This window comes from Meleagris gallopavo, chromosome 1 (genome assembly GCF_905368555.1).
Source record: "Meleagris gallopavo chromosome 1, MGAL_WU_HG_1.1, whole genome shotgun sequence".
Taxonomy (NCBI): domain Eukaryota; kingdom Metazoa; phylum Chordata; class Aves; order Galliformes; family Phasianidae; genus Meleagris; species Meleagris gallopavo.
In genome coordinates this window covers 192,093,157-192,120,930 of record NC_139404.1, presented here as the reverse complement: position 1 = coordinate 192,120,930, position 27,774 = coordinate 192,093,157, and the positions used below count along the sequence as shown (strand labels likewise).

Sequence of the window (27,774 nt, the reverse complement as noted above, 5' to 3'; positions counted from 1 at the left end):
GAGTGCCATCACCAAACCACGTCCCTTAGTGCCATGTCCACGTGTCTTTTTGATACCTCCAGGGATGGGGACACCACTGCTACACTGGACACCTGTTCCAGTGCTTGAAGCCATGATGGACCAGCAAGAGGATGAGGACCAATGCATGTCTTCTTTCCCATGCACTCAACTCCCTCATTCAGACCACTGATATTAAAAAAAAAATCCCTGCCAAGCAGGAGGATGCACAGACTTACATTTGATGAACTGGAGTAGGGAGAGGTTTTGCACGTGCTCAGACCTCGACTTGAGCTGGCGGAGCACATCCTTGCTCTTCTTGCTGCTGATCTCCTTCCCACTTGTCACCTGTGGACAGGTAAGTGTTGATCACCACCAACATTCCCACCCAGCTCACCCCTCCCACAGCTGTGCTGAAGGAAGAAGGGGAAATCTCCCTTTGGAATCACAGCCTGGGGGAGGCAGAGGGCAGCCCACCCTCATCACAAATGGAGCTTGTGATGCTCTGCGCCCTGCCTGCAAATCCTGCCATCAGGATGAGGGCATCCATGCAGATGTCTGCATGGCAGGGCTCAGAGCCATTTTTTCCCCTTTTCCCCACAGGACTGAATCGTATTTCATAAATATCCATAGACACACAAACCCAAGAAATGATGTACCCGGACCACTGGGCAAAGGTGTATCTAAATGAGGCAAAGGGAGCTCTCATTTGAGATGAAGGATGTGAATTTCTCCAGTTTTGGATGGAGGATGAGCATTTCTCCTTAGTGGAGATGGAGATGGGGACGCAGAGGCAGCAATGGGGATGTGCCAAAGGCTCTGGGTTGTGCTGTGCAGCTGCAGACCCCTCACCTTCTCAGCCTCTTTCCACTGGTCTGGATTATGAGAATCCCAGCTGAATTCTAGCAACTCTGCTCTCTTCTGGTGCCTTTATAGGTTTTGTCCCTAAAGAACAGCAGCATGGAAGGGATATCCTTTCCCTCCATGGAAGGGACCTCCATTCTGGGGATCAACACAGCTGGAGGGCAGATGTGCTTACACCCTAATTTAGTGTCAGTTGGTGGTTGGAGCTTTGTAGGGATGGGATCCACACCCTGCCTGTCCCGCTGCCACCACTCCAAAGCAGAGAGAAAGACGAGAGGTGGGACATGGAGTCCTTGGATCACCCCAGCTCCATTCTGACCTCCTTAGGAGCCATCCCAGAGCAGCACCCGATGTCCATGCACATCATCCTGCACCAGCAAGAGGGAGGCCAAGGGAGAGGGGGGTTTTCTGGATGCACTTGTTCTGCAGGCTTTTTACTGGTGGGATGAGGGAATTAATTAGGTAAGAAGTGCTACTACAGAAGCATAACATGGAGAGGGAGCTCAGGGGGAGTGTGGTTTGATGGAAAACCACAGCTTATTTTCAGCCAGCAGCCCTGGGAGCCACGTCTGACATCCCACATCAGCTAACGTGAGTCAGACAAATGAGTTCATCTGATGGAAATTAGATGTTCCACGTTCCCTAAAAGAACTGGATGGTTTGTTGGCTGAAATGAGCTCTTTTTCTCTGAAAGCACGACATTAAACACTGGAAAGGTCACAATGTCCCGTGCTGCGAATGCCACTGTCTCTTCTGAAGAGTCTCTGCACAGCAGCAGTGGGATCTGTGCTGCTCCTTCTCCATGTGCCATTGGTGGAGCACAGAGATTGATATAATCATTTTAAATGCACAGATATAAATCCAGTTCCTGATGCTTTTCCATCAGGACCAGACAGGCAGGAGCAAAAACCACAGCATTTTTCAAAAACGAATTCAAGCTGTTGCTCACTGCATCTTTCCCAGCTGACAGCTGCTGTTGTTTCAGAGTGGGAACAGCAGTCAGGGCTGCACACCCAGAGCCAAATCCACATCCCCAGTCCTCAGCATCCCCCCAGTCTCTGTGTAAACATGACAGATCTGTGTGCATCTCCATACAAGGAGCAAAGCCCTGGAGGAGAACGCAGGATGCATTGGCTCAGATTCACAATATATTCCTGCAGGAGGAAATGCATTCCTGAGGGGTGAAGCAGGAAAACTGGGAAAGCAAGCAGAGAGGGAGCAGGTCCTGCCTGCTGTGGGGATTTCAGTGTTGCATCACGCATTGGCATGCTGACATCACTGGGTGAAACAAAACAGGTTGGTGGCTCGGCGCTTCCCGGCCGTCTGCTGCAGTCTGTTGCCAAATGAAAACAACCAAATGTAGGAAATGTCGTGCAGAATGGCCCCATGCTCTGTTTTTTTTTTAGGATTGTTCCTTAAAGGGCTCGATGGACGGGGCTCCCCTTGCATCCTTTGCTTTTGCAATGGGGTTTTGTCTAACGCTGTCAGGCTTCTTGGGATGGAGAAGGAGGCAGTCGGCTTTTGAGGGGTCTTGGTTGGGTTTCCCAAGGAAGCACCAGCAAAACCGTAGGCTCATGCACTCACTGAGGCTGGAAAAGACCTCCAAGGTCCCCAACCCACCCCACCATGCCGCAGTGCCCCACATCCCTCAGTGCCACATCCCCAGTGCTCTGGAACACGCCCAGGGATGGTGACCCCCACCCCCTCTGGGCAGCTGTGGCAGTGCCTGATCATCCCTTTGGAGAAGAAAGTGTGAGCACGGTGCAGCGTGAGCCCATCGCCTCTTGTCCCGTTTCCATGCACAGACACGAATAAATCAGACACAACGGAGCAGTGCTGGGAGACAGGGGAAGAGCAGGACCTGCTTTGCAGGACAGGCAGATGGAGGTGGCTACTGCAGCCTGGTTTCACGCAGATATACCATGGGAAGAAGGGGATAAATGACCCGCTTTTGACATACAGGTTTTCTGTGCTTAATTTGGGGTTTCTGGCAGATTTCCCCTCTGGCAGAGCTGAACCTGCTGCTCCAGGCTCAGTGCAAAGCAGGGTCAGTGAACCTATTTAGGTGTTGCACAAACAAAATGTGAAACCTCGTCGCCTGAAAAAGCACCCATTTCCCTCCTGACAAGCTTGTGCTCCTTACAAACACTCCTCTGTGCCTCTTCCAGCAGACGTGGATCCCCCTGGGCCCCATTTCCTTGCGTGCTGACATAGCCATCCTGCAGCCTTGCTCAGGTGGAGCCAGGTGATTATTTTTAACTCCTCCTGTATTTGACATCCCATTGGGAAAATCCAACCACTGAGACCGACCCATTCCTGTAACGCAGCCACTTCTGCACCATTGCACTCTGCCACCTGCCCTCCGAGTGCTCCCCAAATCATGTCCTCTATCTCCAGGCTGGTGCTTAGAGGTTTTAATGGGGAAGCCCTGGGGGCTCTAGGGAAAAAGAATCTCAACAAATGCTTGGATTCCCCTGCCCCAGCTCTTTAACCTTCGGCCACCAGCTGACGACACAAAAGGAGCAGACCACTGAAAGTTTCCCTTGAGTTCTTTTCCTTCCTCTGTGGGTTCTTTCCTTTCTCCTGGAAGCAAACCATGTCACTGCTGGATCAACGTGGGAGGATTCGGATAAATGTGGACAATTTGTCCCAAGAGAGAAATGGGAGAAGTTACTTTTCAGTTCCTCTCCATTGCACGAGGTCCCTGGGACAGAAAAAGACAAGTCACTGCCATCCCACAGCATGGGACCTGGGAAGTTCCCTGCTGATCTGTCTGCAGGGTGTTGTCCTAGGTTTGCCAGTTCCTGCCCTATAGTGCGAGGCGCTGTTGAGATCATCGAATCATAAAATTCCTCAGGTGGAAAAGATCTTCAAGACCAATCAAGTCCAACCTCAACCTAACCATACTACCCTAAGCCTGACAACCCAATGCTAAATCATCCAGTCACGAGATGGATGGGTTTAACCATGGAAGAAGGGAGGTGACATCCCAAACTTCTGCTCTGCCACATAGGTCTCCTACCTCGGTGTTTCCCTTTGCCTTCAGGCATCTCCTCAAACAATTCAGGGGTGAATTACAAGTGAGACCTGAAGGGATGGGCAACAGGGGATGCATCTCACTCAGGGACAAAGCAGAAATCCCAGCAGATGCTCTTTGGGGACCAACACAGAGCCATTGCGCTGCTGCAATGCCCTGTGAGCTCCTACACTTCCTATCCCTCCAGCCCTGCCATGAAATGCTCCCCAAAATCCACTGCAAAGGCACGAATCCACTGGCCACCCCTGTTCTCTCCCTCCCGTCTTTGGTGGCACGGTTCCTTTAATGTTCGTGCTTCCTTTCAGTCCTGATGTTTCACCTTCCAAGTGATGCACCACACGTGGGGCACTGGGATGAAGAAGGACCCAACAAGAGAGAAGCTTTGTCCCAGTCATCTCTACTGGTTTGCACACACGTGTCCTTCACATGGATGGGCTACACTGGGCTGGGGGCTGACAAAGGACGGATGACAGCATCCTGTTCTCCCTCTTCAACAACACCAGAGTTTAATTAAACAGTGGAAATCCATATGTCAGAAGGAGAACAACAAATACTCCAGGTCCATCTCCACATGGTCATGGGAGCCATGGGAGGAGCAAGAATGAACTGAAGACAATTTTTCCAGGGGAGGTGGGGAAGTGCTGGCCCTGCCTGCTGCAATGAACTGTGTTGGGAGAGCCAACAGAAATCAGGATGGTTGGAAAAGATTGTTCCTTGGGTTGGAGAGGTCCTCCACGCAGTGCTGAACAAGGTTAGTGCTTCCTCTTTTGTTTCAGGTGCTGAGAGGGCGCCTTTTCCCCTTTCAGACATGGGATGGATGGCACAGCGCTGACCCAACTGCCTACTGGGGAACTGGAAGATGCTCAAGGTCTGGGACAAAACTGTGAGAAATGGAGGCAGCATTAAACTGGAATGACTGGAATAAGACTGGTCTTGACTGGAGGCAGTTTGTCCACTAAAGGCCTTTTCTTCTCGTCTTTAACTTGAGGTGATGACAACCTTATGGCTTCGCTGTGGATGTCCCTCCAGCAGTGTTATTCAGGATGCTAGAAATGCACTGATGGGTTTCAAAGCAGAGGACCAAAAAAAGCACTGATGGAGTGATTGATTCATGAAAAAAAAAAAAGATCAAAGGAGTGAACTCTCATTAGTGTTAACACAAAGTGCAAAAGTCCTTCCAGGAACTTCAAAGGAAGCCGTGAAGATGAAACATGGCTGTAGAATGAAAATCCTCCATCTCTCTTGGCCAGCGAGACAGAGACGTCTGTGGGATGATGTCCATTGGGGACGGTGTGCTGTGGTCTGGAGGGACCACCATGAGCTCAGATGAAGTGTACAGAGTGAGCTGGGAGAAAGAAAAATGAAGGCAGAAGGACTCCCCTTTGCCCCACAGGGCCGCAGCACTTCTGGGAACCCAACAGGGGTAGAACACGACATCCCCCCAAAAAAGCCCAACTGGTCCAATTGGTGACACTTTACAAGGCAGGAGAAGCTCAAATCTCTTGAAGAATCACTTGCTGATGTGGTATTTCCAGAGAAACGAAGCAGTGTTCTGCACCAGGAGGTGCATGTGCTTGTTTAGACAAGTGTTGACATTCTGAGATGAAATCTACGTGAGAGCAGCCAGACAGGCTGCAGCATGACCATGACATTGAAAAGAATGCAATTTCATCAACCAAGCACCTCCACGGGACTCCAGCAGCCAAAAGAATCCCCAGCCTTCCTGTGTCACACCTCCTCTATAAGAACAACATGCTTTGAGTCGTTCTCTGCCATGCTCTGTTTGCCAGAAAGCCAGAACCACAGCCCAACATAGCACTTGGGAAGCCCAGCAGCTGTTTTGTGTGCTGGCACAAGTATGCATTTGCTCACCAGGGATGCAGAGATGTTGAGACCCCATTGGCAAGAACTGAGGTGTGAGCAAAGCTGGGTGCTGCAACCCCGTGTGCAAGTGAGTGCTGAAAAAATGGGGTTTAGCAATGGAAATGAGACAAACTACCCACTAGCCTCAGTATTTCAAACAGCCAGGGCACTTCTCAAGAAAGCTGGGGATGCATTGTCCCATTGTTTGTATTTCCTATGAAACAGGATTGACTTCCTCATCAGATATATAGGAAATGGGCCAGCAGTGTAACAGCTGCCAGCAGCTCCTAAGATGGACAAGGCAGAAGGAGAAGGACCATTCCTTCCCCTGAGATGTGGGGAGTGCAGCTGGGCCAGGAGGCTGAGAAAGCAGGACCTCCATCACACAGGGTTTTCCTGGCTCTATATCCTCCTGCACAGAAGTGCTGCTTTGGTGTCCCCCCATGAAGTCATCACATCCATTGAGCTGCTTGCACATGGCTGGGTTTCACTCAACTGGGCTGTGCTTAGCATAGAGCCTAAGTAAGAACAACTGATGCTGGACACAAGGCCACACCACAGCTCACATGGAATCATAGAATTATTAAGGTTGGAAAAGACCACTAAGAACATTGAATCCAACCATCAACCCATCCCCACCACGTCCACTCACAGAACCACAGGTTCATTAAGGTTGGAAGAGACCTCCAAAACCATCAAGTCCAACCCCAACCCATCCCCACCATGACTACTCACAGAATCATGAAGGTTGGGAAAGACCCCTAAGACCATTAAGTCCAATCGTTGACCCATCCCCACCATGCCCATACATCACATCCTTCCTTGAGGGAGGATGCTTGTGTGCAATGCCACAGGGACCACCCGCAGCCCCTCTCCTACCTCTTTTGGCATTTCCCGTGGGAAGAAGAAATAAGGCACTGCGGACACGGCCACGAGGCTGGCTGCCACCAGGAAGCCAAGCCACCAAGCACCAACCCACCGTGGGTCTTTGTTGGTCAGCAGGACCTCATCTGCAGCACAAACAGATGGAATGGTGTTTAGTCCAAGTCCCACAGTGCAGCAAAGGGGCGGTGCTGAGTGGCCTCAGGCACCCAAGACAACGGTGTGCTCCGTAAGGGAGGTTCCCACCCTGGGGCCATCAGTTCTGAGGTCCGAGCAGCCTGAAGGTATACTAAGTAAGGGTGTAGCTGATAGTAAATCAGAAGTTGTTGACTCCCTCCTGGGTAGAGAGGCCTTTCAGGGAGATCTCAGTAAATTGGAGGGCTGGGGAATCACCAATGTCATCAAGGGTCAGGCTGAGTGTTAGGGAGAGGTTCTGCTCTTGGGCAGTGGGCATGGCCCTGAGTTGCTGGAGCTCAGAGAGCTCTGGGACACAGCTCTCAGCCATAGGGTTGGGTGGTGAGGTGCAGGATTAGGAGCTCACTGGTCTTTGTGGGTCCTCTCCAACTCGAGATATTCCATGGTTCTGTAGAAGCATAGAATCACCAAGTTTGGAAAAGACCTCCAAGGTCATCTAGTCCACCTACCACTGACATTTCCCTACTAAACCACGTCCCACAGTACAACATCCAACCTGGCTCGCGCCACGCTACCAATCACAGAATAGTTTGCGTTGGAGGGGAGACTTAAGGGTCATCCAGTTCCAACTCTGTGCTGTGGGTTGGACTGTCACCCACCCAAACAGGTTGCCCAGAGCCCCATCTCAGCTCACTCCTCAGCATCACAGCACGATGGGGATGGATGGCTGAGCAGAGCTGCTGCCCTCACCCACCTCCAGCCACTTTGTCGATGTCGACGTAGAAACGCAGCATGCCAGAGCCCAGCATGAAGCCCACCCCCGGCCCAACCACGGTCAAGGAGAACAGGATGCCTGCAGGGAAGAGAGCAGAGAGGGGCTCAGCCCCATGCTGTGGGGTTGCAGGTGGCTCCCACCACACCTGCCCCCACTGTGGGCTGTTTCCCAGCAGCTTTCTCACCTTTCTCCTATTGAGATCTATCCTATCTATGGGGATAACAACCCCGTGCTTTCTAGGCTCCTTTTGCAGGAAAGGATTTGCAAAACTCAGATCTTTCCTTGCTACTTTTCTCCAGCCTCCTAGGCAAGGTGAAGCCAGATGTGCCCTTTGACATCATAAATCTAGATAAAACGAAGTTGTTCGAGGGATTTTTGACGTCATTGTGCCACGTGCGTTAATTTCCATTGCCAGTTTACTGTCTGCCCTTTGCAGAGTGAGGGTGATAACAGTTATCAGCAAACCCTTTGATATGAATTGCCGATGAAAACAATAATGCTGAAGGTCCCACTCCCATTCTTTTAAATAAGCTCCAAAGGTCTGGAGCAAAATTTAGAACCACAGAATGGTTTGAGTTGGAAGGGAACCTTAAAGGCCATCTGGTCCCACTCCCCACAGTGCACAGGGACACCCACACCTCCAGCAGTGTTCAGATCCCCATCCAGCCTGACCTTGGCTGTCTCCAGAAATGGGTTATCTATTTGGTATGGTGCTTCCAGACAGTAGTGACCTGCTTTTGAGTCATCCTTGCAGGCCCATCCAGCTCAAAATACAGTTAATAGATGCCAAAGGGCTTGGAGGACCTGTGTGGACCATCTCATCCATCCCACTACCGTGAGACATCTCTCCCATGCATCTGCCCCTACTCATTGCACTGAAGGATGCTTGCCCACCCTCTAGATGGTTGTTCCTGCTGTTTCAGCCTCCTGTCATTTTCCCCACACCTAAAAATAATCCCAACCTCTCCCCTAAATCACGTTTTCCAGCACACCTGGTCCGTCTGCTCTTGCTACAGAGGGTCAATTCTGTTTTCCCCTCTTTCCACCACTGCCCCAGCCTTACCCAAATAGAGGGGGGAGTTCCTCTCGCTGGCAAAGTCGTCAATGTAGGAGATGCCGAAGGGTTGGATGGGGACACCGCCGATGCCCAGCAGCACCTGGGCGATGAACATGACGAGGAGAACCTCGTGGTTCTCCCTGGCAGTGTGGGGGGCACAGATGGAGTCACTGAGGTTCCCCGAGGAGCCCATCCCTTCGGGTTGGCACAGGTCGGTGGTGTTGCTGAACACACCTGTGGGGACAAGGGAGGGGCTGAGGGTTGGTCAGGAGAAAAGAAGAGAGCAGCAAGAGTGATTTGGGTTGGAAGGGACCTTAACGATCATCTATTTCCAATCTTCCTGCAATGAGCAGGAAAAACAGAAATAAAATATCATAGAATGATAGAACGGCCTGGGTTGCAAAGGAGCACAGTGCTCACCCACTTCCAACCCCCTGCTGTGTGCAGGTCATCAACCAGCAGCCCAGGCTGCCCAGAGCCACATCCAGCCTGGCCTTGAATGCCTGCAGGGATGGGGCATCCACAGCCTCCTTGGGCAACATGAATAAGACCATAGGGGAGGTGTTTATAGCAGGATGTTTATCATTATACCCCAAATCACCTGCAAATCCAAGTGTTCAACACAGCCACCTGTACCATCTACTCCAGAATGAGTGGTTAATTGTTATCCAACCACCATTTACACCTGATCCCTGTGCGCAGCCGTGAATTATTCACCTATTCCATCTTCCTTTGGTGCCCATAGCTGAGCAAACCAGCTGCTCTCTGATGAGCCAGAGAAAAAGCATTCATTCAGGGCTCCTACAGGATTTGCTGGAACTCTGTGGCAGGACTTCATAGAATCATAGAATGGTTTGATTTGGAAGGGACCCATGAAGGTCACCTGGTCCCACACCTCTGCAATGCATGGGGACATCCACAGCTCCATCAGTGCCCAGAACCCCATCCCCTGACCCTGAGTGTCTGCAGGGTTGGGGCATCCACCACCTATCTGGGAATGTGGGATGGTGTCACAAGAGAGAAGTATTCTCCCTTCTTTTCTTCTCATCCCTTCGCCTTCTTTCAGGAAGAAACCCCCAATTCCACCCCAACCCTGTTCTCCATGAGCAATATATATATACATGCCTGTTATATATATTTCTCACAAGATGTTGACTTTTAGACAGGGTCTAGAACCCCAAGGAAACCCTCTGAGTTGTCTCAGCTGCACATGGGCAGGCAGGGAGATGCCCCGCAAGCAGGAGATGGGCATGAAGCTGCTGCTCACCCACTGCAGATGACATTTCACCTCCTCTGCCATCCTCGCTCCTTCCCACAACTCCAATTTCCTTCCCATAAAAAGCTCAAAGGGGTCAATGTACACACCGTGTCTTATCTCAGGAAAATGAAAGTAAAGGAACAGCTGATGTGGGTGAGGTCAGCTTGGTGCAGCTGATGGAAGAGATGGCTTCTGTGATATGAGTGAGGTCAGCTTGGTGCAATTCATGGAAAATGGGAGCCCTGATGTCTGGAGAAGGCCTTCCCGCTGCCTGGCTGCAGCATGGGACAAGGGGAACCAAACTTCACGCCCATCCTCATGCCCTTCCCTCCGGCTCCAGCATACAAGCTGTCTCCTGGCTCTGCCTCCCCAAGGGCAGCAGTTGCCATTGGGCACTGAGATGGTTTAATTCGCTCATTAAAACTCATCTTGCAACTGCTGATCGTTTCCTTCCTCTATCCCAAAAGGCATAAAATAAGTTCCTAGAGTACCTACTGGCAACGGACTGGTCGTACTCATAGGGTCCTGTGATGAAGTGAGGGAGGGACATGAGGAACCCAGCCAAGGAGACCAGGATGGCACCGCAGCCGATGAAGCGGGGCCGGTGCACGCGACTCCCAAAGTAGCTTATGAAGACAATCAGCAGCGTGTTCCCCACCTGCAGCAGGACACAAAGCAAGAAGCCTCAGAAATGCCAGTAGAGGAGCATGGGAGGAGCGTGGACAGGAGAAGTGAGCAGGGCTCACCTCGTTGAAGGATGCGAGCAGCCCTGATGTCTTGCTGGAGAGGCCGTAGCGTTTCTCGATGGTTGAGATGGAGCTCTTCAAGTAGCTGGAGACCAGGAGCTGGGAGAGCTGCAGCAGCCCGTGGCAGAACACAAAGAACTGCCGACACAAAACGAGAGCATCAGGCACCGTTACTGCGAGCTGCAACACTGCAACAAAAGCGTTTGTGCAACTCTTACACTAAGGCATGGCCATGGAACACAAACCAGCCAATGTGGGATCATGAAAGGCAAGTCCTGCTCGACCAACCCCATCTCCTTCTATGACTGCTTGACCCAGATGATGCAAATCTTATGGGGAGCAGATGAGGGAACTGGGATGGCTTAGTTTGGAGAAGAGGAGGCTCAGGGGAGACCCCACTGTCCTCTTGAAAGGAGGTTGTGGTGAGGTGGGGGTCAGCCTCTTCTCACCGGTAGCAGCGACAGGACAAGAGGAGATGGCCTTAAGTTGCACCAGGGGAGGTTCGGGTTGGATATTAGGAGAAATTGGTTCCCCAAAGAGTGGTTGAGCGTTGGCGCAGCTGCCCAGGGAGGTGGTGGGGTGTACAGGAACCGTGGGGATGTGGCGCTGAGGGATTGGTCATTGGGCACGGTGGGGGTGGTTTGGGCTTGGGTGTGGGGATCTGGGAGGTCTTCTCCAGCCCTAATGGCTCACTGAAACATTCTCTCTGCTCCTGCCAGCAGCGGTTTTCAGTCACCACCATTAAGTAGTTCTCTGTCCAAAATTACCAGAGGGTTAATGCTCGTAAGGAGAGTGCAGTTTCTTCAGCAGATAAATAGCTGCGGATCAACAAATCCTTCCACCTGGGCTGCTGCTCACTTGTGTTGGCCTTGACCTGAGGTCTGCAGCAGGAGCTGTGCAGCCCTCCTACACCCAGCCAGCCTGACTCCAGCAGCCACCCCGGTGCTGGCAGGAGATCCAGGATGGGAATGAGCCCTTCCAAACATGACAATGAGCAGCTCCTCTAGAGAAAGTCAGGAGGAGGTCAGGGAGGGGAATTCAGTTCTCCACTTTTCCTCCATTTTTTGTTTATTTTTAGCTCCTGCTAAGATTTGGATGCCTCTTCTTCATTTCCAGAAGGAAAACTTGTCAAAGACTGCCAGCATCCCAGAACAAAACCCTGACCCCATCTCCTCCCAAGTTTGGGATGTATTTGTGATGTGTGCACAGCTGCCCCAATAAACTCATGCCTGAGGGCAGCATCCATCCTCCAGTTCCTCACACAGAAGCATTTCTCCATCATCAAATAAACCATCCCCGGAGGGATGGGGTCTCCCTTCACCACATCTCTGCACTCAGTAAAGGGAGGGAGGTGATGCCAATCTCCTACCCTGCTGCCACATGGCTCACCACATCCTTTCCCAGTCTCCAAAGGAGTTCAGACCACCTCAGCACCCTAAGGATCACCAGGGTGTGGGTACCACTACCTTCAGCCACGTGTCGTCATCCTGCCAGCTAGATAAGATGGGCAGAATAAAGCACAGAAAAGAGAGATGCCTGCACAGGAATCCACGTGGCTGGGTTGCAGCTTTGGACAAGGATCTCTGCTTCTGGCTCAACCACCAGCTGGTTATCCACCAGGAAAAGAGGAGCAGGCTGGTGGCCATTGGATCTGCTGGAGAGACAGGCATCCCTGCTCTTGTTCTGCAGAGTTATCCAGGTGTTTACAAACCCCTCGCCCTTCCCCATCCCTTCCCACTTCTTGGAGCACAGGTTGTGATTCCTGGCCCTCAATGCCAGGGATGTGACACCACGCATCCCCATCTCCTCCAATCCAGCTCGCTGGATTTGGGGTTTGGTTCTGTCCCAGTGGTGAGGTCTGTGATTGCAATGGAAGCAGGCTGGGGGCATTCTCTGGTGCCAATGTCATGGCAAAAATACCAGCAGTCATCCTTCCAAGTGCCCCAAGCACCCACAACAAGGGGGTTTCACCAAAGACAAGGGAGGGGGTTCACGAAAAACAATGGGGTTTAACCAAAAACAAGGGGGTTTCACCAAAAACAAGGGGTTATGACAAAAACAAGGGGGTTTCAACCCAAAAAAAGGGGCTTTCACCCAAAGCAAGGAGGGTTCAAAAATAAAACCAAAACAACGGAGGTTTCACCAAAAAAAGAAGGGTATTTCAACAAATAAAGAAAGGGGAGTTCAACAAAGAGGTTTCACAAAAACGTGGGAATTTCAGCCAAAAAAAGGGAAGATTTCAACCCGAACAAAGGGGTTTCAAAAAAGAAAAAAGCAAAACAAACAAAAAAAAACAACAAAGCAGTTTCACCAAAAACAATGGGATTTCAAGTAAAGCGAAAGGAATTTCAACAGAAACAGGGGTTTCAAAAAACAACACATGGGGATTTCACAAAACAAGGGGAGTTTAAACCCAAACAAGGGGGTTTCAACCAGAACAAGGAGGTTTCACCAAAAATAAAGGGGGTTCAACCAAAACAAGAGAGTGTCAGTCAATAAAAGGGGGGATTTCAACCCAAACAAGAGTTTCACCAAAAACAAGGGAGTTTAACAAAAACAAGGGGGGGTTCAATCAAAAAAGGGGGCTTCAAGCAAAACAATAGGGCTTCAACCCAAAGAAGGGGGGTTTTACTAAGAATAAGTGTTTTTCATAAAAAATAAGGGTTTTTCACAAAAAAAAAAAAACCTAAGGGTTCGAAAAAAACAAGAGGGTTTCCACCAAAATGAGGGGGTTTCACCCAGAATGGGAATAGTCCCCAATCCTCAGCTTCCTTTTCTAGGGGAAAAGTGGCAGCTGGCCCTGGGCAATGCCACATAGGCAGCACACTGCAATCCAGAAGATGTGAGCTCTGGAGATCCCTGATCTGCTGGGAATCTGGGGGTGAAAACATCTCCCTGGGACTTCCCAGTGATGGAAAGGAATATATACTCATGGGAAAACAAAACCCAGAACTGGAAGAAGGATCCCAGGGAGGGAGCAGGAGCCATGGGAGATCTGCAATGGTGTAACCACTGCGGGATCCACTGGGGAGAAGCAAAGGGAAGGAAACTCAGCACAGCACAGCTTCCTGAGATTGATATTGATAGCAGAAGGACTGCTTTGATCCTTCATTTAACATTTTGACCTCCTTTCTTCAGCACGTGACTTTTATTAAATGACTGTTAGCGACCAAAGGTTGAAAAGCAAGGAGCAAGCAAACACGAAGAGCACTGCCCAGTTTTTTTCCAACTTCTGCAGTGATTTTAAGCCAACAAGTTCTGGGGGAAAAAAAAAGCATCACAGAAAAATTCAGTTATTTGCAAAATCTGGAAGAACTTCTGCACTTCCCATTCCTCCATGGTGATGATTTGCTTTTCTTGGGCAGCCAAATCTTGCAAATAAAGCTCTGTGAGGCTACATCTCCTTCTTGTGCTCCTCAGGGAGTCATTGCCCTGACCACAGGGCATCGTTAGGCTGGGAAATATCTTAGTGAACAAATAAACAGAGAGTGGGTAATTGCTGGTGTCCAATTCCCAGTTTGCTCCATTGCAGTTGTGCCCAGCACAAAGTCTGCCACGGGGTTCCAAAGGGACCTGCAATGAGGTCCCATCAGTCTTCTTCTTCCTTTGGGGCAGAAGACCACCAGGGCTGGACAGGTGAGGATGCAGATGACACCTTACAGTGTTCTCAGCTAGGCAGGGAGATAGGATGTGAAACAGGGCCTCTGTGTCATCTTTCTGTGCCACTTAGTTATTTTAGACCGTGACTTGGGACCAGTGGGATAAACTGGCCTGGGACAGATGGGCATCGTGACAATGAAGGTTGAATCCTCTAGATTTATTGTTCCAGGAGCTCAGGAAACCCCATTATTTTAATATGTATGAAATTTGGCTGAAAGGTAACCTTCCTGCAGCCTAAGGCCATCCTCATAAGTGACCCCATCAGCCCATGGAACCACAGCTCCTCCTGCGCTGAGCATCTCCACCATCCACAATGGAGTTGGAATCATAGGATCATAGAATCATTAGTCTCACGGAACCACAGAATCATTAAGAATCATTAAGGATGGAAAAGACCTCTGAGATCATCAAGTCCAAGCTCAACCCACCCCCACCATGCCAACTCATAGAGTCATTAAGGTCGGGGGAGATTACTAAGATCATCAAATCCAACTGTCAACCCGTCAGCTGGGGAGAAGAAGACCACTGGGATATGAGGTGGGTCTGCAAGCATGAGCCCCTCGTGCCTGACAGACGGACAGACCTCCCAGAAGCAACCCCAAAGGCAGCTGCTCGGCATCTCCTCCTCATTAAGGGCCAAGCCACACTGACATCCCCCCCCTTATAAATTGGCAGTGTGCTAACGACTCGAAAACTCCAACTGAGTGCTTGCGTAGGCTGAAGAGGAAGGAAGGGAGAGGCTTTTTAATGCAATTTATGTAAACATTTGATGCCTCCCAGATGCCTCCTTTGCAGGAAACACCTCGAAGGAGGCAGGACTTGAAGGTAAACACTCTCCTGGAAGCTGAGAGAGAGGCAGAGCAAGATGGGATCCCATCGGAGACCTGCGCACAGAGCTGGGCCACCACCAAGTCCAGCACTGTGCCTGCAGTGGGGTCAGATTGTAGCTAGGACATCTGTCCAGAGCAAAGGGGAATCACAGATTCATAGAATCACAAGGTTGGAAAGGACCTATAAGATCATCTAGTCCAACCATCCTCCCGTCACCATTAATATCACAAGCTACTAAACCGTATCTCATAGGGAGCACTTCTGCTAGAGGGCTGGAACTGGATGATGGGTTGGAGCGGGATGATCTTTATGCTTCCTTCCAGTCTAAGCCATTCTAGGATTTCTGCCTCTCGAGGAGTTCTTCTCCTGGTCTGTACTCATATCTGGGATTACCTCTACCCAACACCTGCACATGGCTTTGTTGAACCCTCTGGGTTCTTGTGTGCCCGTTTTTTGAGCATGTCCATGCCTCTCTGGATGGCATCTCTTCCTTCTTTGTGTCAACTGCACAACTCAGCTTGGCGTCATCTGCAAACTGCTGAGGATGTGCTTGATCCCACTATCAGCATCACTGATAAAGATGTTGAAGTGCACCATTCCCAAAGCAGACCCCTGGAGGACGTCACTTGTCACCACCTCCACCCAGACACGGAGCCATTGACCACCACCCTCTCCAACCACTGTGACCACGCAACCAATTCCTTCTCCACCCAATAGTCCACTCTTCAAACCTGTATCTCTCCAATTTAGTGACAACGATGTGGTGCAGGACTGTGCCAAAGGCCTCGCACAAGTCCAGGCAGACATCAATTGTCCTTCCTTTGTCCACCAATGCCATCCCTCCGTCATAGAAGACCACCAGATGGATCAGGCACCAGATTGTCCTCCCTACCACAGGAGGAGCAGGAAGCAAAATTCTCAGCAGTGCTTCTCTGCAATCATGGGCTCTTGGAAAAACTCAGTATTTTTTTCTTTATATTTCTGAAAGGCACCACAGGAATTTTGCAGTTTCTTCTTTACGAAGCCTTGTGTCGTGTTGGCACAGTATGAGTGCTCCTACTCTGCACACATCATACAGAAATGCAGCCAACTCTAGATAGGCAGCAAAATGTAGAACTGGGAGCTGAACACCAATAACTTCCCTTCCAATGGTTTGGGAATAAAAAGAAGACTCTTACAAAGCTTCTATTATGTTTTCCAGTTTAATTGCACCTCGTTGCATGGGACTGGGTGTAAGGCTCCAGCACTGATCTGAATGACTGGCAACAGAGGTGCGGGGCTAAGACAGCTCTGTTTTGCTTCCAAAGCGAGGCACAGAGCAGAAGACATCAAGGGCTGAATCCAGGGTCAGGTGCACCATGGAAAAATGGGCAGTCCATGCATTCAGGTCTTTGCCAGGGTGTTGGAGCCACGATGGAAGCATCAGCAGGCCTGACTTTACCTATCCTGATGCTATCTATCCTGACATTATCTATGTCAACATCATCTATCTTGACATTATCTATTCCAGTGTTAGTTGTCCAGAAGTTATCTATCCTGATGCACTGTGGGAATTACTGTCAGATATCTTTATGAGTTCATGGCCCATCAGCCCATGGAACATTCCCTAGGAGGGCAGCTTGATTTATGCCTCTCCGTTCCCTTTGGACACACAGCAATTAACTTTCACACCCTCATATATGCATGCTGATAAAAACTGCACTCCTCAGTCACTTCAAATGCACGAATTGCACTGTGCAATTGTTTTGTGCTTCTGGGAGAACTGTTCAAGCACCGGTTTTGAAGTTATCTTCTGTAAGGAAGTCATCTACTCATTTAGAAACTGAACGGGGTGACAGAACTTCTTGAAAACCGAAAAATAAAAATAAAACAAGGTTTGAGGGAAACATCATGTGCTGAGTACAGTTGTGTAGTTGGACACAGGCAAGCCCAGCTGTGCCACAGGGGTGAGAAGAAGCCCTTTGACCGTTCAGTGTAGAACACAGAATTGGAAGAGGTGTTGCTCTCCTTTGTCATGCCTGGTTGTGGCTCTGGTGAGGTTGGTCCAGCAACCATGAAGGGTCAGTCAGAGCTTGTGATGCACTGGAACAGGTTGCCCAAGGAGGCTGTGGATGCCCCATCCCTGCAGGCATTCAAGGCCAGGCTGGATGTGGCTCTGGGCAGCCTGGGCTGCTGGTTGGTGACCTGCACACAGCAGGGAGTTGGAACTGGATGAGCACTGTGCTCCTTTGCAACCCAGGCCATTCTATCATTCTGTGATTCTTCTCATTTTTCCACACAGAAATCCAGCTCTATGGTATCTATGAGGAACATGGGTACCTGGGTACCTCCTCACTCCGTTTCCAGCCAAATCCTTCCCTTTTAGTCCTTCTTGGGATGGGCTCCAAACACCTCCCAGTATAATTCCAGTACATACCACCAGTTTGAGAGCTGCCTATCTCCAACCTGAAGCTCCCCACGAGCCTCCCGAGCACTTGCCCTCATGGATGTCTCACTCAGCAAAATGGATGTTGGTTCTGCACGTAGTCCCAGTGCTGACTTTGCACCCCAGTGGCTTTCATCACTGGAGTTTTGAACCACTTTAAAATATCTTTGCAAGGAAAAATCGATGGGGTTTTATATTTAAAGATGTTCATGCTGGAATGTGAAAAAATAGAACTGCAGGGACTGGAAAGAGGGTGGGGGAAAAAGCTCAGGACTGCATGGCACCAGTCCTGTGCCTCCAAGCCCACGCATTTCTGGTGGCTCACTGTCTATGTGACTCTGGGATCACACTGTGACCTGCAGGGGGTGAGAGGGTTAAATTCATCCACATTTATTAAAAAAAAACCCACAAACCTAAACAAATGTTTCTTGCTTCTTACGCCTTGAACACTGGGGTCTTTTTCCCTACAGCCCGGTGAGACTCTGATATTGACTCCCAGCTACACTGCTGGTAGCATTAAATTATCTTTAATTGAGGACACGTGGTGGCCCTGAGTCTGGCAGGACATTGCATTTCCACAGGACTTTGAAGGAGCAAGGTTTATATGACTGTCCTCACCAAGTCACCACCAACTCTGCCAAGTCAACGGAAGCATCTCCCATCCTGTTCTCCATTTATTCAACCAAGAGCCTCAGCGCTGGTCCTCTCCCTTTCTTTAAAAGACAACACTGGGATAGATAATATCAGGATAGATAACATCCACTTCTCTTTGTTTAAAGAGCATCTTGAAGGCTGATCCTCACAAGCTCAATGACACGCTCCATTGAACGGAGAAATTGCCGCCCAGCTGCTGCTTGGCTTTGGTTGTCTGCCTCTTTGGGTATGTGGGAAAAGAGCATGAAACTTCCAAACTTTGCAGAAGAAAAGATGGAAATATGAGCCGACGCCTGCTGAGCACTCGATTTCTTCCTGCAAGGCAGCAGTTGGTGCTGATTTGCAATGCTTTCTGCCCAATTTGCAGATGTTCCTTATCTCAGTGTTTATGCCTTTTTCCCTTCTGAACGTTGCTGCACTGTGCATTACCTTCTCCAACAGAATCTTCACCAGTGGTCCCTTGTGGCCCCACATTTCTTCCTAGCTTTGAGAAGGAACCTTCCACCTGGCTTTCCCATGGCTCAGCCCTACGTGTGCTCCACGACAGAGCAAACCACTGACAGACACCAACTTCTGGAGATCCTCAGAGCGGTTTGACATGGTCCATGTGGCTGGCCGCCTGCTCTGGGCCCAGCAGAGCTCCTGGGGGAGATGTGGAGGAACCTCCTTGTGTGCCCTGGAACATGGGACAGCCCAAATACCCAACACAGAGCTGCCTGAATCCCCATGGGGGCCAATGCAGGGCGGGTGGCCTGAGTCATTGCTTGGGAATAAATGCACACAGCAGCAGGGTTTGCAGCAGCTAGATGCCTACATTTCTGTAGGAATAAGCAGCAATCCTATTAGTGCCTTCTGCAGGAAGCTAAGCTTCTCCAGGCCAGCAAAACCAAAGGGGTTACGGAAAGCAGGATGCATTTACCTTGATGCTGAGAAATGGGTTCCTGCAGAGTGCTTTCTGGGACCGATCCGGGCAGCTGCTCTTTGTAGCAGTGCTTGTCATTCTGTCAGGTCTGCTTTGTCCTCCTGCCAAAATAAATCATGTGGCACAAAGCTAAGTGCTCCGTAGGAATCTGCCTTGCTCAGCACAGCAAAATCCTGTCATGCTTTGCAAACGCCCACGGCACACGGTCGTCATATTAATTATTCTCAGTTTTCATTTCTTTTAGCCTTTCATTTCTGCAAAAAGCAGCACGCAAAACACAAGCACAGTCATCCCCAGGGCGCATGAGAGGCTCAGAATTATCAGTCATTTCACTCAAATGCAACAAAGTACCAACTGCTTGAGGAAGGAGAGCTGGGGCCTGGATCCTGGCATTTCTGAATCTCAGTTGTACCAGAATGTAGAATTATAGGAGCACAGAAGGCTGGGTTGGAAAGGGTCTTAAGGATCATAGAAATCTAGAATGAGTAATGTTGGGTTGGGTTGGGTTGGAAGGATTGGGTTGGAAGGGTCCTTAAGAATCACAGAACCATAAAATGGGTTGGGTTGGGTTGGGTTGGGTTGGGTTGGGTTGGGTTGGAAGGATTGGGTTGGGTTGGTGGGTTGGGTTGGGTTGGGTTGGGTTGGGTTGGGTTGAAAGGTGTCGGTTGGAAGAGTTCTTCAGCATCACAGAACCATAGAGTATGTGGGGTTGGAAGGGACATTGAAGACCATAAAACCATGGAACGGTTGGGTTGAAAGGGACCTTAAAGAACCATAGAATGAGTTGGGTAAGGTTGGTTTAGGTTGCGTTGGAAGGGACTATGAGGACCGTGGAATGGGTTGGGTTGGCAAAATTCTATAAGACCATCCAGTCCCACCATCAACCCACCACCACCATGCCCACTCCTACAATCATTAAGGCTGGAAAAGACCTTGAAGGTCCCCAAGTCCAACCGCAGCTCATCCCACCATGTCCACTACCCATGTCCTTGAGTGACACATCTACACGCTGTGCCTGGGCCAAACTCCACGCTGTAGAATTTTTCCAGCCTCAGGTCACACCAGGGAGTTCTGGATTGGATCTCAGGAAGAATTTCCTCGTGGAGAGGGTGGTCAGGGGATGCCCACGGAAGTGGTGGAGTCTCCATCCCTGGAGGGTTTAAAGGACATATGGATGTGGCACTGGGGGACAAGGTTTGATGATGGGGCTGTACCTCACCTGGAAGCATCGCCTGCTTCCTGGCTTCACAACCATCTCAACTGTGCTGCAAAAAGAAACACAAATCCATGGGAACCCCTCCCTACACCTCTGACCTCCTTCCCTACTCCTGGCTCCATCCTTCCCTCTCTCTGCAGAGAGTGTTGGGTTTGGGTTTTTAGCAGGGTCGGGTATTCGGTGCCCAGACTTCCTGAGCAGGAAGTTCCTCCATTGTTTGCAGGCCTGTTAAACCCATTAGGCTGCAGCTAATTGTTCTGAACATCCTAATAGATATTTCCATCTTGGTGCCCTCAAGCTCCACAGCAAATGGGGCGAAGGGCTTTGCGTCATTATTCTGTGTAGTTCCATTTCCTCCAAGACGAGAAGCAAAGGAGGGGGTATGGTAACCTCCAACAAATTAACAAACACATGGGTTGAAGCAAATTCAGGAAGGAGCTGGCTTAATTGTGGTGTTTATAAACCCTTAAGTGAATTGCATGGGAGAAGTAAATCCCAGACTGCTCACTTACTGGCTCCTTGGCTTCCTCTGCAAAAAGCAATTGCTGCCCTCAGCCCCATTTGCAGAGACAAGATATTGCTACAACGGGATCAATAGAGTAAATTTGATCATAAATTAAAGCTTCCACCAAAAGCTCCCCCTGAACCTCCAGAGAGCACAAGCAGCACAAGAGCAGAAGCACCCGCCTGGCTGCAGAGCACAGCATCCCTTATTGCCTGTCTGATGAATTATTGACAGCCATGAAGCATTTGTCTGCTGGAGCCACGTCACCAAAGGGGCACTTTGATGGAGATGCAAAAAGCAAATCCTGAGATCTGGAGGAGCAATTGGGTGGATGCACGGCCAAGCCTGGCTCCGTCCCACCACGCACACCTCCTGCCAGGTGTCCTGTGAGCACTGCTGTATTCCCTTGGTGTGACTCCTCCTGAGACCCCAAATGCTGCAGGGTTACGGAGAGAAATCTACTGCGTTTAGGTGCTGCTCACCCACAGATAACATCTGAGAATAAAACAATAACAGAAGCAGCACTTTGATCCAGCACTGAGGGCAGTGAGCAGTTCAGAGGATAAGACTTCATTAACCTTGCAGTGGGGATGGCGAACCCAGGAGACAAACCATCATCGGGGCGAGGAGAGAGGAAAGCAAAAGGGGCAAAACGCAGAGGTGTTTGGCTGCCTCTTGCCCCTCTGGGGGCTCTTGCAGCTGCAGGGGATGAGCGAGCACCAGCATTTTGCAAGGCATGCTGCAAGCACTGCCACCAAAGCAAACAGCTGCTGGTAGAGCTGGCAGATGCTGTGCATGCAGAGCTGTTTACAAACACATGACCTCAATTAATAACCCGGGAGCAATTAGGTTCTGTTTGCACAACCCGACACGTTTATGCAGTGAGCTGAACGAGTGCTGCTGGCGGTGCTGCCAGAGAGAGAAATGCTGCAGCTGCTCCTGTGCTGCCACGTGCATTCCCAACCCCAATGCACCCCAGAGCCGCTGCATCCCAGCGAGGTGTTTCCTGCACCCCGTGCTGCTCTGTTGGAGCTCAGTGTTTCACCTTTCCTCCCCCAGATGACAGGAGCATGCAATGCATTTACTTAGGGAGGGAAAGGGCAGGTCTGAGGCTGCACATCCTCCAGATGACACTGCTCCAGCTGCAAGCAAAGGATTTGTCCTCAGTCTTATTTTCTCCAAACTGATGGCCTGGGTCACTGCATCTTTTGGTAAGGCAGAGCCTGGGGATGCTGGGGATGGGGGAGTGCGATGCTGAGCCTGGATCTGACACTTCCACACCAACGATGCTATAAGATGTTGCCATTCCTGACCTCCCTGCTCCCCAACACTGCTCCTGTGGACATAACCCCACTGCAAAATCTTTACTAAACGGCACGGCTCCTGTTAGCTGAACAAGGGAAAGCACACACTGGGCTCAGCTTTGGAAAATAACAGCGAATGTAAAACTGCAACGCAAATCCCCACGGGGGATTCATCTGTTATTCATCTCCTTTCTGTGGGATTTCTCAATAATTTACACTCTGCAGTGGTAAAGTGGGAACAGTGTCTGTGTGTGTTGATGAGCCCCCGTGTTAATTGGGAAACAGGCTTGGGAAGTGGCTGAGAAGATGCTCTGTGGTACAGCAGAAGGAACAGAATCCTAGAATCATAGAGTCATTATAGTTGCAAAAGACCTCCAAGATCATCAGGTCCAATGGTCTACCCATGTCCAGCGTGCCCCAGTCATCATGGGATCATGGAATCATGACCTCCAAGATTCCCAAACCTGACCCCAACCCATCCCACTATGCCCCCGACCACTCAGTGCCACATCTCCATGATTCTGGATCTCCTCAGGGATGTGATTCCATCACTCTCTGGGCAGCTTGTGCCAGTGCCAATAGATGCTGCAATACATAATTCCCCCATTGGAACAAGATTGAGAGAGGGAACAGATGTACGGCTGCACCCCAAAGCTGCTTCCATCTTGCACCATTGGGCAAAAGGGATGGGACCAGCCCAGCTCAGTGACTCTTTGAAATGGGAGGTGTCAGGGAAATGGCACAGTTGAGGGCAAAAAAGAAAGTGAAAATGGGATCAGCCCAGCTCAGCAACACTTCAAACTGGGATGACGCATGGCACAGTACCCAGAAGCAAAGTAAAAGGAAATTTGCCACTGAGAAGTGCAAAATTCAGAAGAAGAAATTGAAAAATGGTGTTGAAACCTATGAGATGGGACTATGGGTGGTGAGGGGACCCCACCAATCCCAGCTCCTCCGCCTCGGGATTGGGCCTATTGCACAGGAGGGAGAACAGAGACAGAGCACAGAGCCAAGCAGAGCAATGGTGGAGATGTCCCATTGGAAAGCTTTATCCCACAGCAGTCCTGAAGTCCTCACTGCAGCGTGTAACCCTCAATGCCACCTCAAAATACGGGAGATCTGTCCATCCATTCACCTCCACCGTGGATGTTGAACCATGTTTGCAGTCAGCAAAGACGATCATTTGCAGCAGCAAATCAGGAAACAAGATTATTCAACGTGCTGCCTTAAACCTTATGGGGAAAAACTCAACGTGCAGAGACGCAGCCCTGTGGGGCTGATCCCTTGTGTGTCCTTGAGCTGAACTGCGCTCCTGCTCGTAAAACTACCAGCACAACAATTGCAGAGTTCACACAGCTGCAAGGGCAGGAGCTGCAGGGAGGCTGAGGAAGGGATTGCTTTGCACAGAGCAGCTCCTGAGATGGGAAGCAGCAAGAGCGTGGGGACAGCAGGGGACTGCAGAGGTCCTGATCCAATCCCGGTGTGTTCTAACCCAAACCTGGTGGGTTCTGACCCAACTCCGATGGGTCCTAACTCAACATAATGGGTCCTGACCCAACCCTGGTGGATCCTGACCCAAATCTGATGGGTCGTGACCCAACCTGATGGATTCTCACCCAACCTGATGGGTTCTGACCCAATCTGATGAATTCTGACCCAACCCTGGTGGGTCCTGACCCAATCTGATGAATTCTGACCGAACTCTGATGGGTTCTGACCCAAGCTTGATGGCTGCAGAGCCTTTGGAAGTGATCCCTGTGAGGGATGGCTGTGATTGCCCAATTCCCAGCCTCATTGCTGATGTCTTTTCTGAGATACGAGATCTCATCTCTCCCTGCTCCTCCTGCAGCCTCTGCATTTTCTTCCCTTTGCTCTCCAGTGCTTTCTCCTCTTGTGGGCCAGTCCACCTTGGCCCACGTAGCTCCATCTCTCCTGCTCCTGAGGATGGTGGTGGTGGTAACCACAGCCTCAAAGTGACATCAGGACAGTCCCTGTGCTGAACAGACATGATGGAGTGGCATCCATCCTCAGAAATCGACCCTCCAAATGGTTCCCATTTTCCATGGATGAGATCGCAGAGCGTCGCAGCTCTTTGGGAGACTGCAGTAAGAGCTGCTCTGGGTTAAGCAATGCCAAAGGGATGGATCAGAGGGAAGGTGTGAGGAAATGCTGCTACAAAGAACAGGGAACTGAAAGAGGAGCTGAGGAGAAGTGCAAAATGTCCCCAGCCAGCAAAAGAGATGCTGAGTGGAGTTGGTTATAAATACCAGAAGGAAACACAGCGGATAGAAAAGATGGTGTCCAAATACCAGGAGGAAACACAGCGGATAGAAAAGATGGTGGCCCTGAGAGGCAATGATGGGACAAGGAGCCAGAGAGGCTGATGACAAAGGGCAGCCAAAGCCCTGTGCAGCAATGGGTGCTGGAGCCAGACTGGGGGAAAAAGCAAGTATTTTGAGCACAGCCTGTTACCCAAGCTGGCAGTGTTGCTAGTGCTAGATCATGCAACGTCAGTGGTGGGCTTTGCAATGAGCCCTAAGAAGCCCAGTCTGAGTTCTTTGGCCCAGAGATTAGAATCATAGACTTAAGGTTGGAAAAGACATTGAAGATCCCCAAGTTCAACCCCAACCCATCACTACCATACCCACTCCTACAGTCATAGACTCATAAAAGTTGGAAAAGATCTTGAAGATCCCCAAGTCCAACCCCAACCCATCCCCAGCATGCCCACTGACCCCACTAGGGGATGTTTGGATTGGATCTTAGGAAGAATTTCATCATGGGGAGGGTAGCCAAGCACTGGATGAGCAGCCTGGGAAGGTGGTGGAACACCCATCCCTGGAGGATTTAATAGCTGTGTGGATGTGGCACGGAGGGAAAAAGCTTGGTGACAGGCTGATGGTTGGATTTGGCCACCTCAAAGGCCTTTTCCAACCTAGAACCACATCCCCATCTGGCTGCTTCCAGTGCTCACCAAATTTTCAACCCAAACTCATCTTCCTTTGGGTCATTCGTGACTGTGGACCACCACACACAGGGCAGTGCTGCTTCTGGCATCCCACTGCAGCAGGGGGAGGTCGTTCATGCCACCACTCAGCACCCATCTTCCATTATTGGGTGGATGCAGAAAGCCTTCATCCTTAGAGGTGTTGCTTCTTTCCTTTTTGCTGCTGGGTTTTTGAACTCCCTTGAGAAGAAGGTCTGGGAGCATCTCCTGCACAAATTCAGATGGATCAGCAAAACCCAGTGAAGGAGGAGATGTTTTTTATCTGGAAGCCCCCAGACCTCAGCAGCTGGAGCCACAACTGGAGCTGCATCCCAAAGCAACCCCATCCTGATTTCTCCTGGAGGACTGCAGCCTTCAGACCAGGTTTCAAGCCTGCAATTCCCTGTGCTGCTCGCTGCTCTGCAGCATCGTAACACTGCTGTCTCCTTTTCTTTCTCAAAACTAACATTTTGAGGTCCTGAGATGGGTCATGAGCCTCCCCAGACATGTTCTCCAGTTGACATTTAGCAATCAGGCTCCGATCATGGTGCGCATGAAGGTGGAAGGCAAGAGAAAACAGAGAACTGGAAAGCAAGGAGAACAGGTTGCATCCCAACCAAATCACACCAATTTAGGATAGATGCATTTTTGGGGTGGCAAAGCAGATGGGAGCCACAAGCAGGCTCAACCCATGGGCACAGAGGGGGAAAAATGTCCCTTCTGATGCTTTTCACCTCTGTGACGTCTTCCATCTGAGCACCGTAGATCAGTGCAGAGCAGAGAGTGAAAAGACTGTAGTCATGAACTTCCTGCAGATATCTGATAATATTAAAATAAAAGCCTGTTGGAACAAATCAATACAGCTCGTCCTGGTGGTGAGAAATCATCTCCTGATGGAAACTCAGATAAAGGATGCTCCATCACCTGCTGGAGCGGCACCAAGGGATGCTGCAGGGGCTCATCACACACAGCTATGGGATGCCACATAGATGTGGATGCTGACAGGCCCCTGGAGAAGCTCAGCACTGCCCTGTTTGCATTGCTGGGACACCTTCCTGCTGCTAGCTGCTCACACCCAGTCCTGAGCAGCTCTCCTGGAGCTAATTTGCTGCCATTTCCCATTGCACTGTGGACCTGGAGCACTGAGAGCAGCAGTGCATGGCCAGGCTTGGGCATAAAGCTGTGGGACCTGAGAGCATCCTGGTCTACAAATCCCACCCAGGAGTCCCACTCCACACATCTCACCCATTTCCCAGCTCCACATACCCCCAGAGGGGCCACCAAACCAACCAGCAATGCCCCCAGCCAAACTTCCAGCCTGGGGATCTCCATGCCTTGGGTTGTGTCACTGGGTCACCCAACATGGAGACCCCTGGCACGTTGCTCCACTGCAGGAAATGGGAAGGAGTGGGGGTTTTGTTTGAGATTTGATGGCTGGAGAAATCCCATAGTGCTGCTGCTAATAAATGTGTGCAGCTGAAAGCTGCTCCAGCCATACCCAGGTGGGAAAGGAGCAAGGAGGGATGTGCCCTTCGAGCACCTTGCAGAGCGCAACCATGAGCCTCTTGAGCAAAGAGAAACTCCATAAAAGAGAGAAATAAGAGGTTGTATAACTCCTATAAATGGGCAGAGAGAAGGGTGTGAGCCATCCAGCACAGCTCTGTCCCTGGGGTGGGACATTGCTCCTCTGGGTGTCCCCATACCCACCAGGAAGCTGTGGCAGTGCACTGGCAGAGGAGCCCACACAGAGCTGCCACCAGCAGTATCTGCCCTAATTTGCAGGGAGGACAGCTCTGGTTTGCTCCAATGCTTTGCAGGAGTGGATACAACACTTCCACCGTTTGCACACCCAAGGAGACACGTGCTTCACCCCAAAGCAGTTCAACAATGCCAAATCCAGCAGGGACCTAACGCCACCCACCCTATTGCCTGCAGGCAGAGCACCGAAGGCTCCCCACGACCAGCAGCAATGCAGGTGCTCTTTGCAAACACCACATCACTGCATTCCTGCAGAGCTGCCCCATCACATCACTTTGCCCCCCACTCCTGAGCACAAATACCATCAGCAACCACTGCATGTTGGTGCACAGAGGGGTTCCTCGCTGCAGCAAAGGAGTGGGGTCCCCAAGTGCCACCACCCCACAGGGAGCCATCGTCCCTGAAGCCACCGAGACGCGGGGTGAGGGGAGGCAATCCCATATGCAAAGGAGCAAAACTGGGATAGAAAGGAGCCCGGCAGCTTTGAGGTGCAGGAAACATTGCTGCAAGAAGCGGAGCTGCTTTGTTGGAAAGAACGGACTGAAATAAGCAAGCAGAATGGAGAAGAAGCAACAAATGCATGTGCAGAAAGCCCCCCCTGCGGAACAGGACCCTCAGCAATCACTGCCTTTTGTTTCTATTTGATTTTAGTATTTTCTGGCTGCTGGAAATATCCAGCCCTGGAACCAAGCAGTGCAAAAGAAGGCAGTGAGCAAAGCAGCATCAGACACTCACAGCTGTAGGACTCACCACGTCCCCGTCCCGGGAGCAAAACTTTTCCTTTGGCAGAGCCTCCAGGGCCATTCAGTGCTTTTACTTTCCCAGCCCAGAGGTGGGGCTTCAGCTCAGTGCAATGTTAACCCCAACTTTTGCAATCGTCCCTTTTGATGGAAGTTTAT

General features: G+C 50.5%; 1 protein-coding gene across 4 annotated transcripts in view; it reads right to left on the bottom strand.

Annotated features, from left to right (window-relative positions):
• The window catches only part of SLCO2B1 (solute carrier organic anion transporter family member 2B1), a 40,090-nt gene extending 12,316 nt beyond the window's left edge, over nucleotides 1–27,774 (bottom strand). Inside the window, exons 1-8 of one of the 4 annotated variants that reach the window (XM_085216592.1) lie at nucleotides 27,626–27,774; nucleotides 19,104–19,207; nucleotides 10,615–10,752; nucleotides 10,360–10,526; nucleotides 8,617–8,864; nucleotides 7,533–7,631; nucleotides 6,641–6,771; nucleotides 237–345 (exon numbers count right to left, since the gene is read on the bottom strand). In XM_085216592.1, coding sequence (XP_085072718.1) covers nucleotides 237–345; nucleotides 6,641–6,771; nucleotides 7,533–7,631; nucleotides 8,617–8,864; nucleotides 10,360–10,526; nucleotides 10,615–10,752; nucleotides 19,104–19,184 — 973 coding nt within the window. In that variant the 5' untranslated portion in view covers nucleotides 19,185–19,207; nucleotides 27,626–27,774. Of the gene's footprint in view, nucleotides 1–236; nucleotides 346–6,640; nucleotides 6,772–7,532; nucleotides 7,632–8,616; nucleotides 8,865–10,359; nucleotides 10,527–10,614; nucleotides 10,753–19,103; nucleotides 19,208–27,610 lie in introns of those variants that run through there. The other 3 variants (XM_085216593.1, XM_085216591.1, XM_085216594.1) reach the window with 3 other exon arrangements.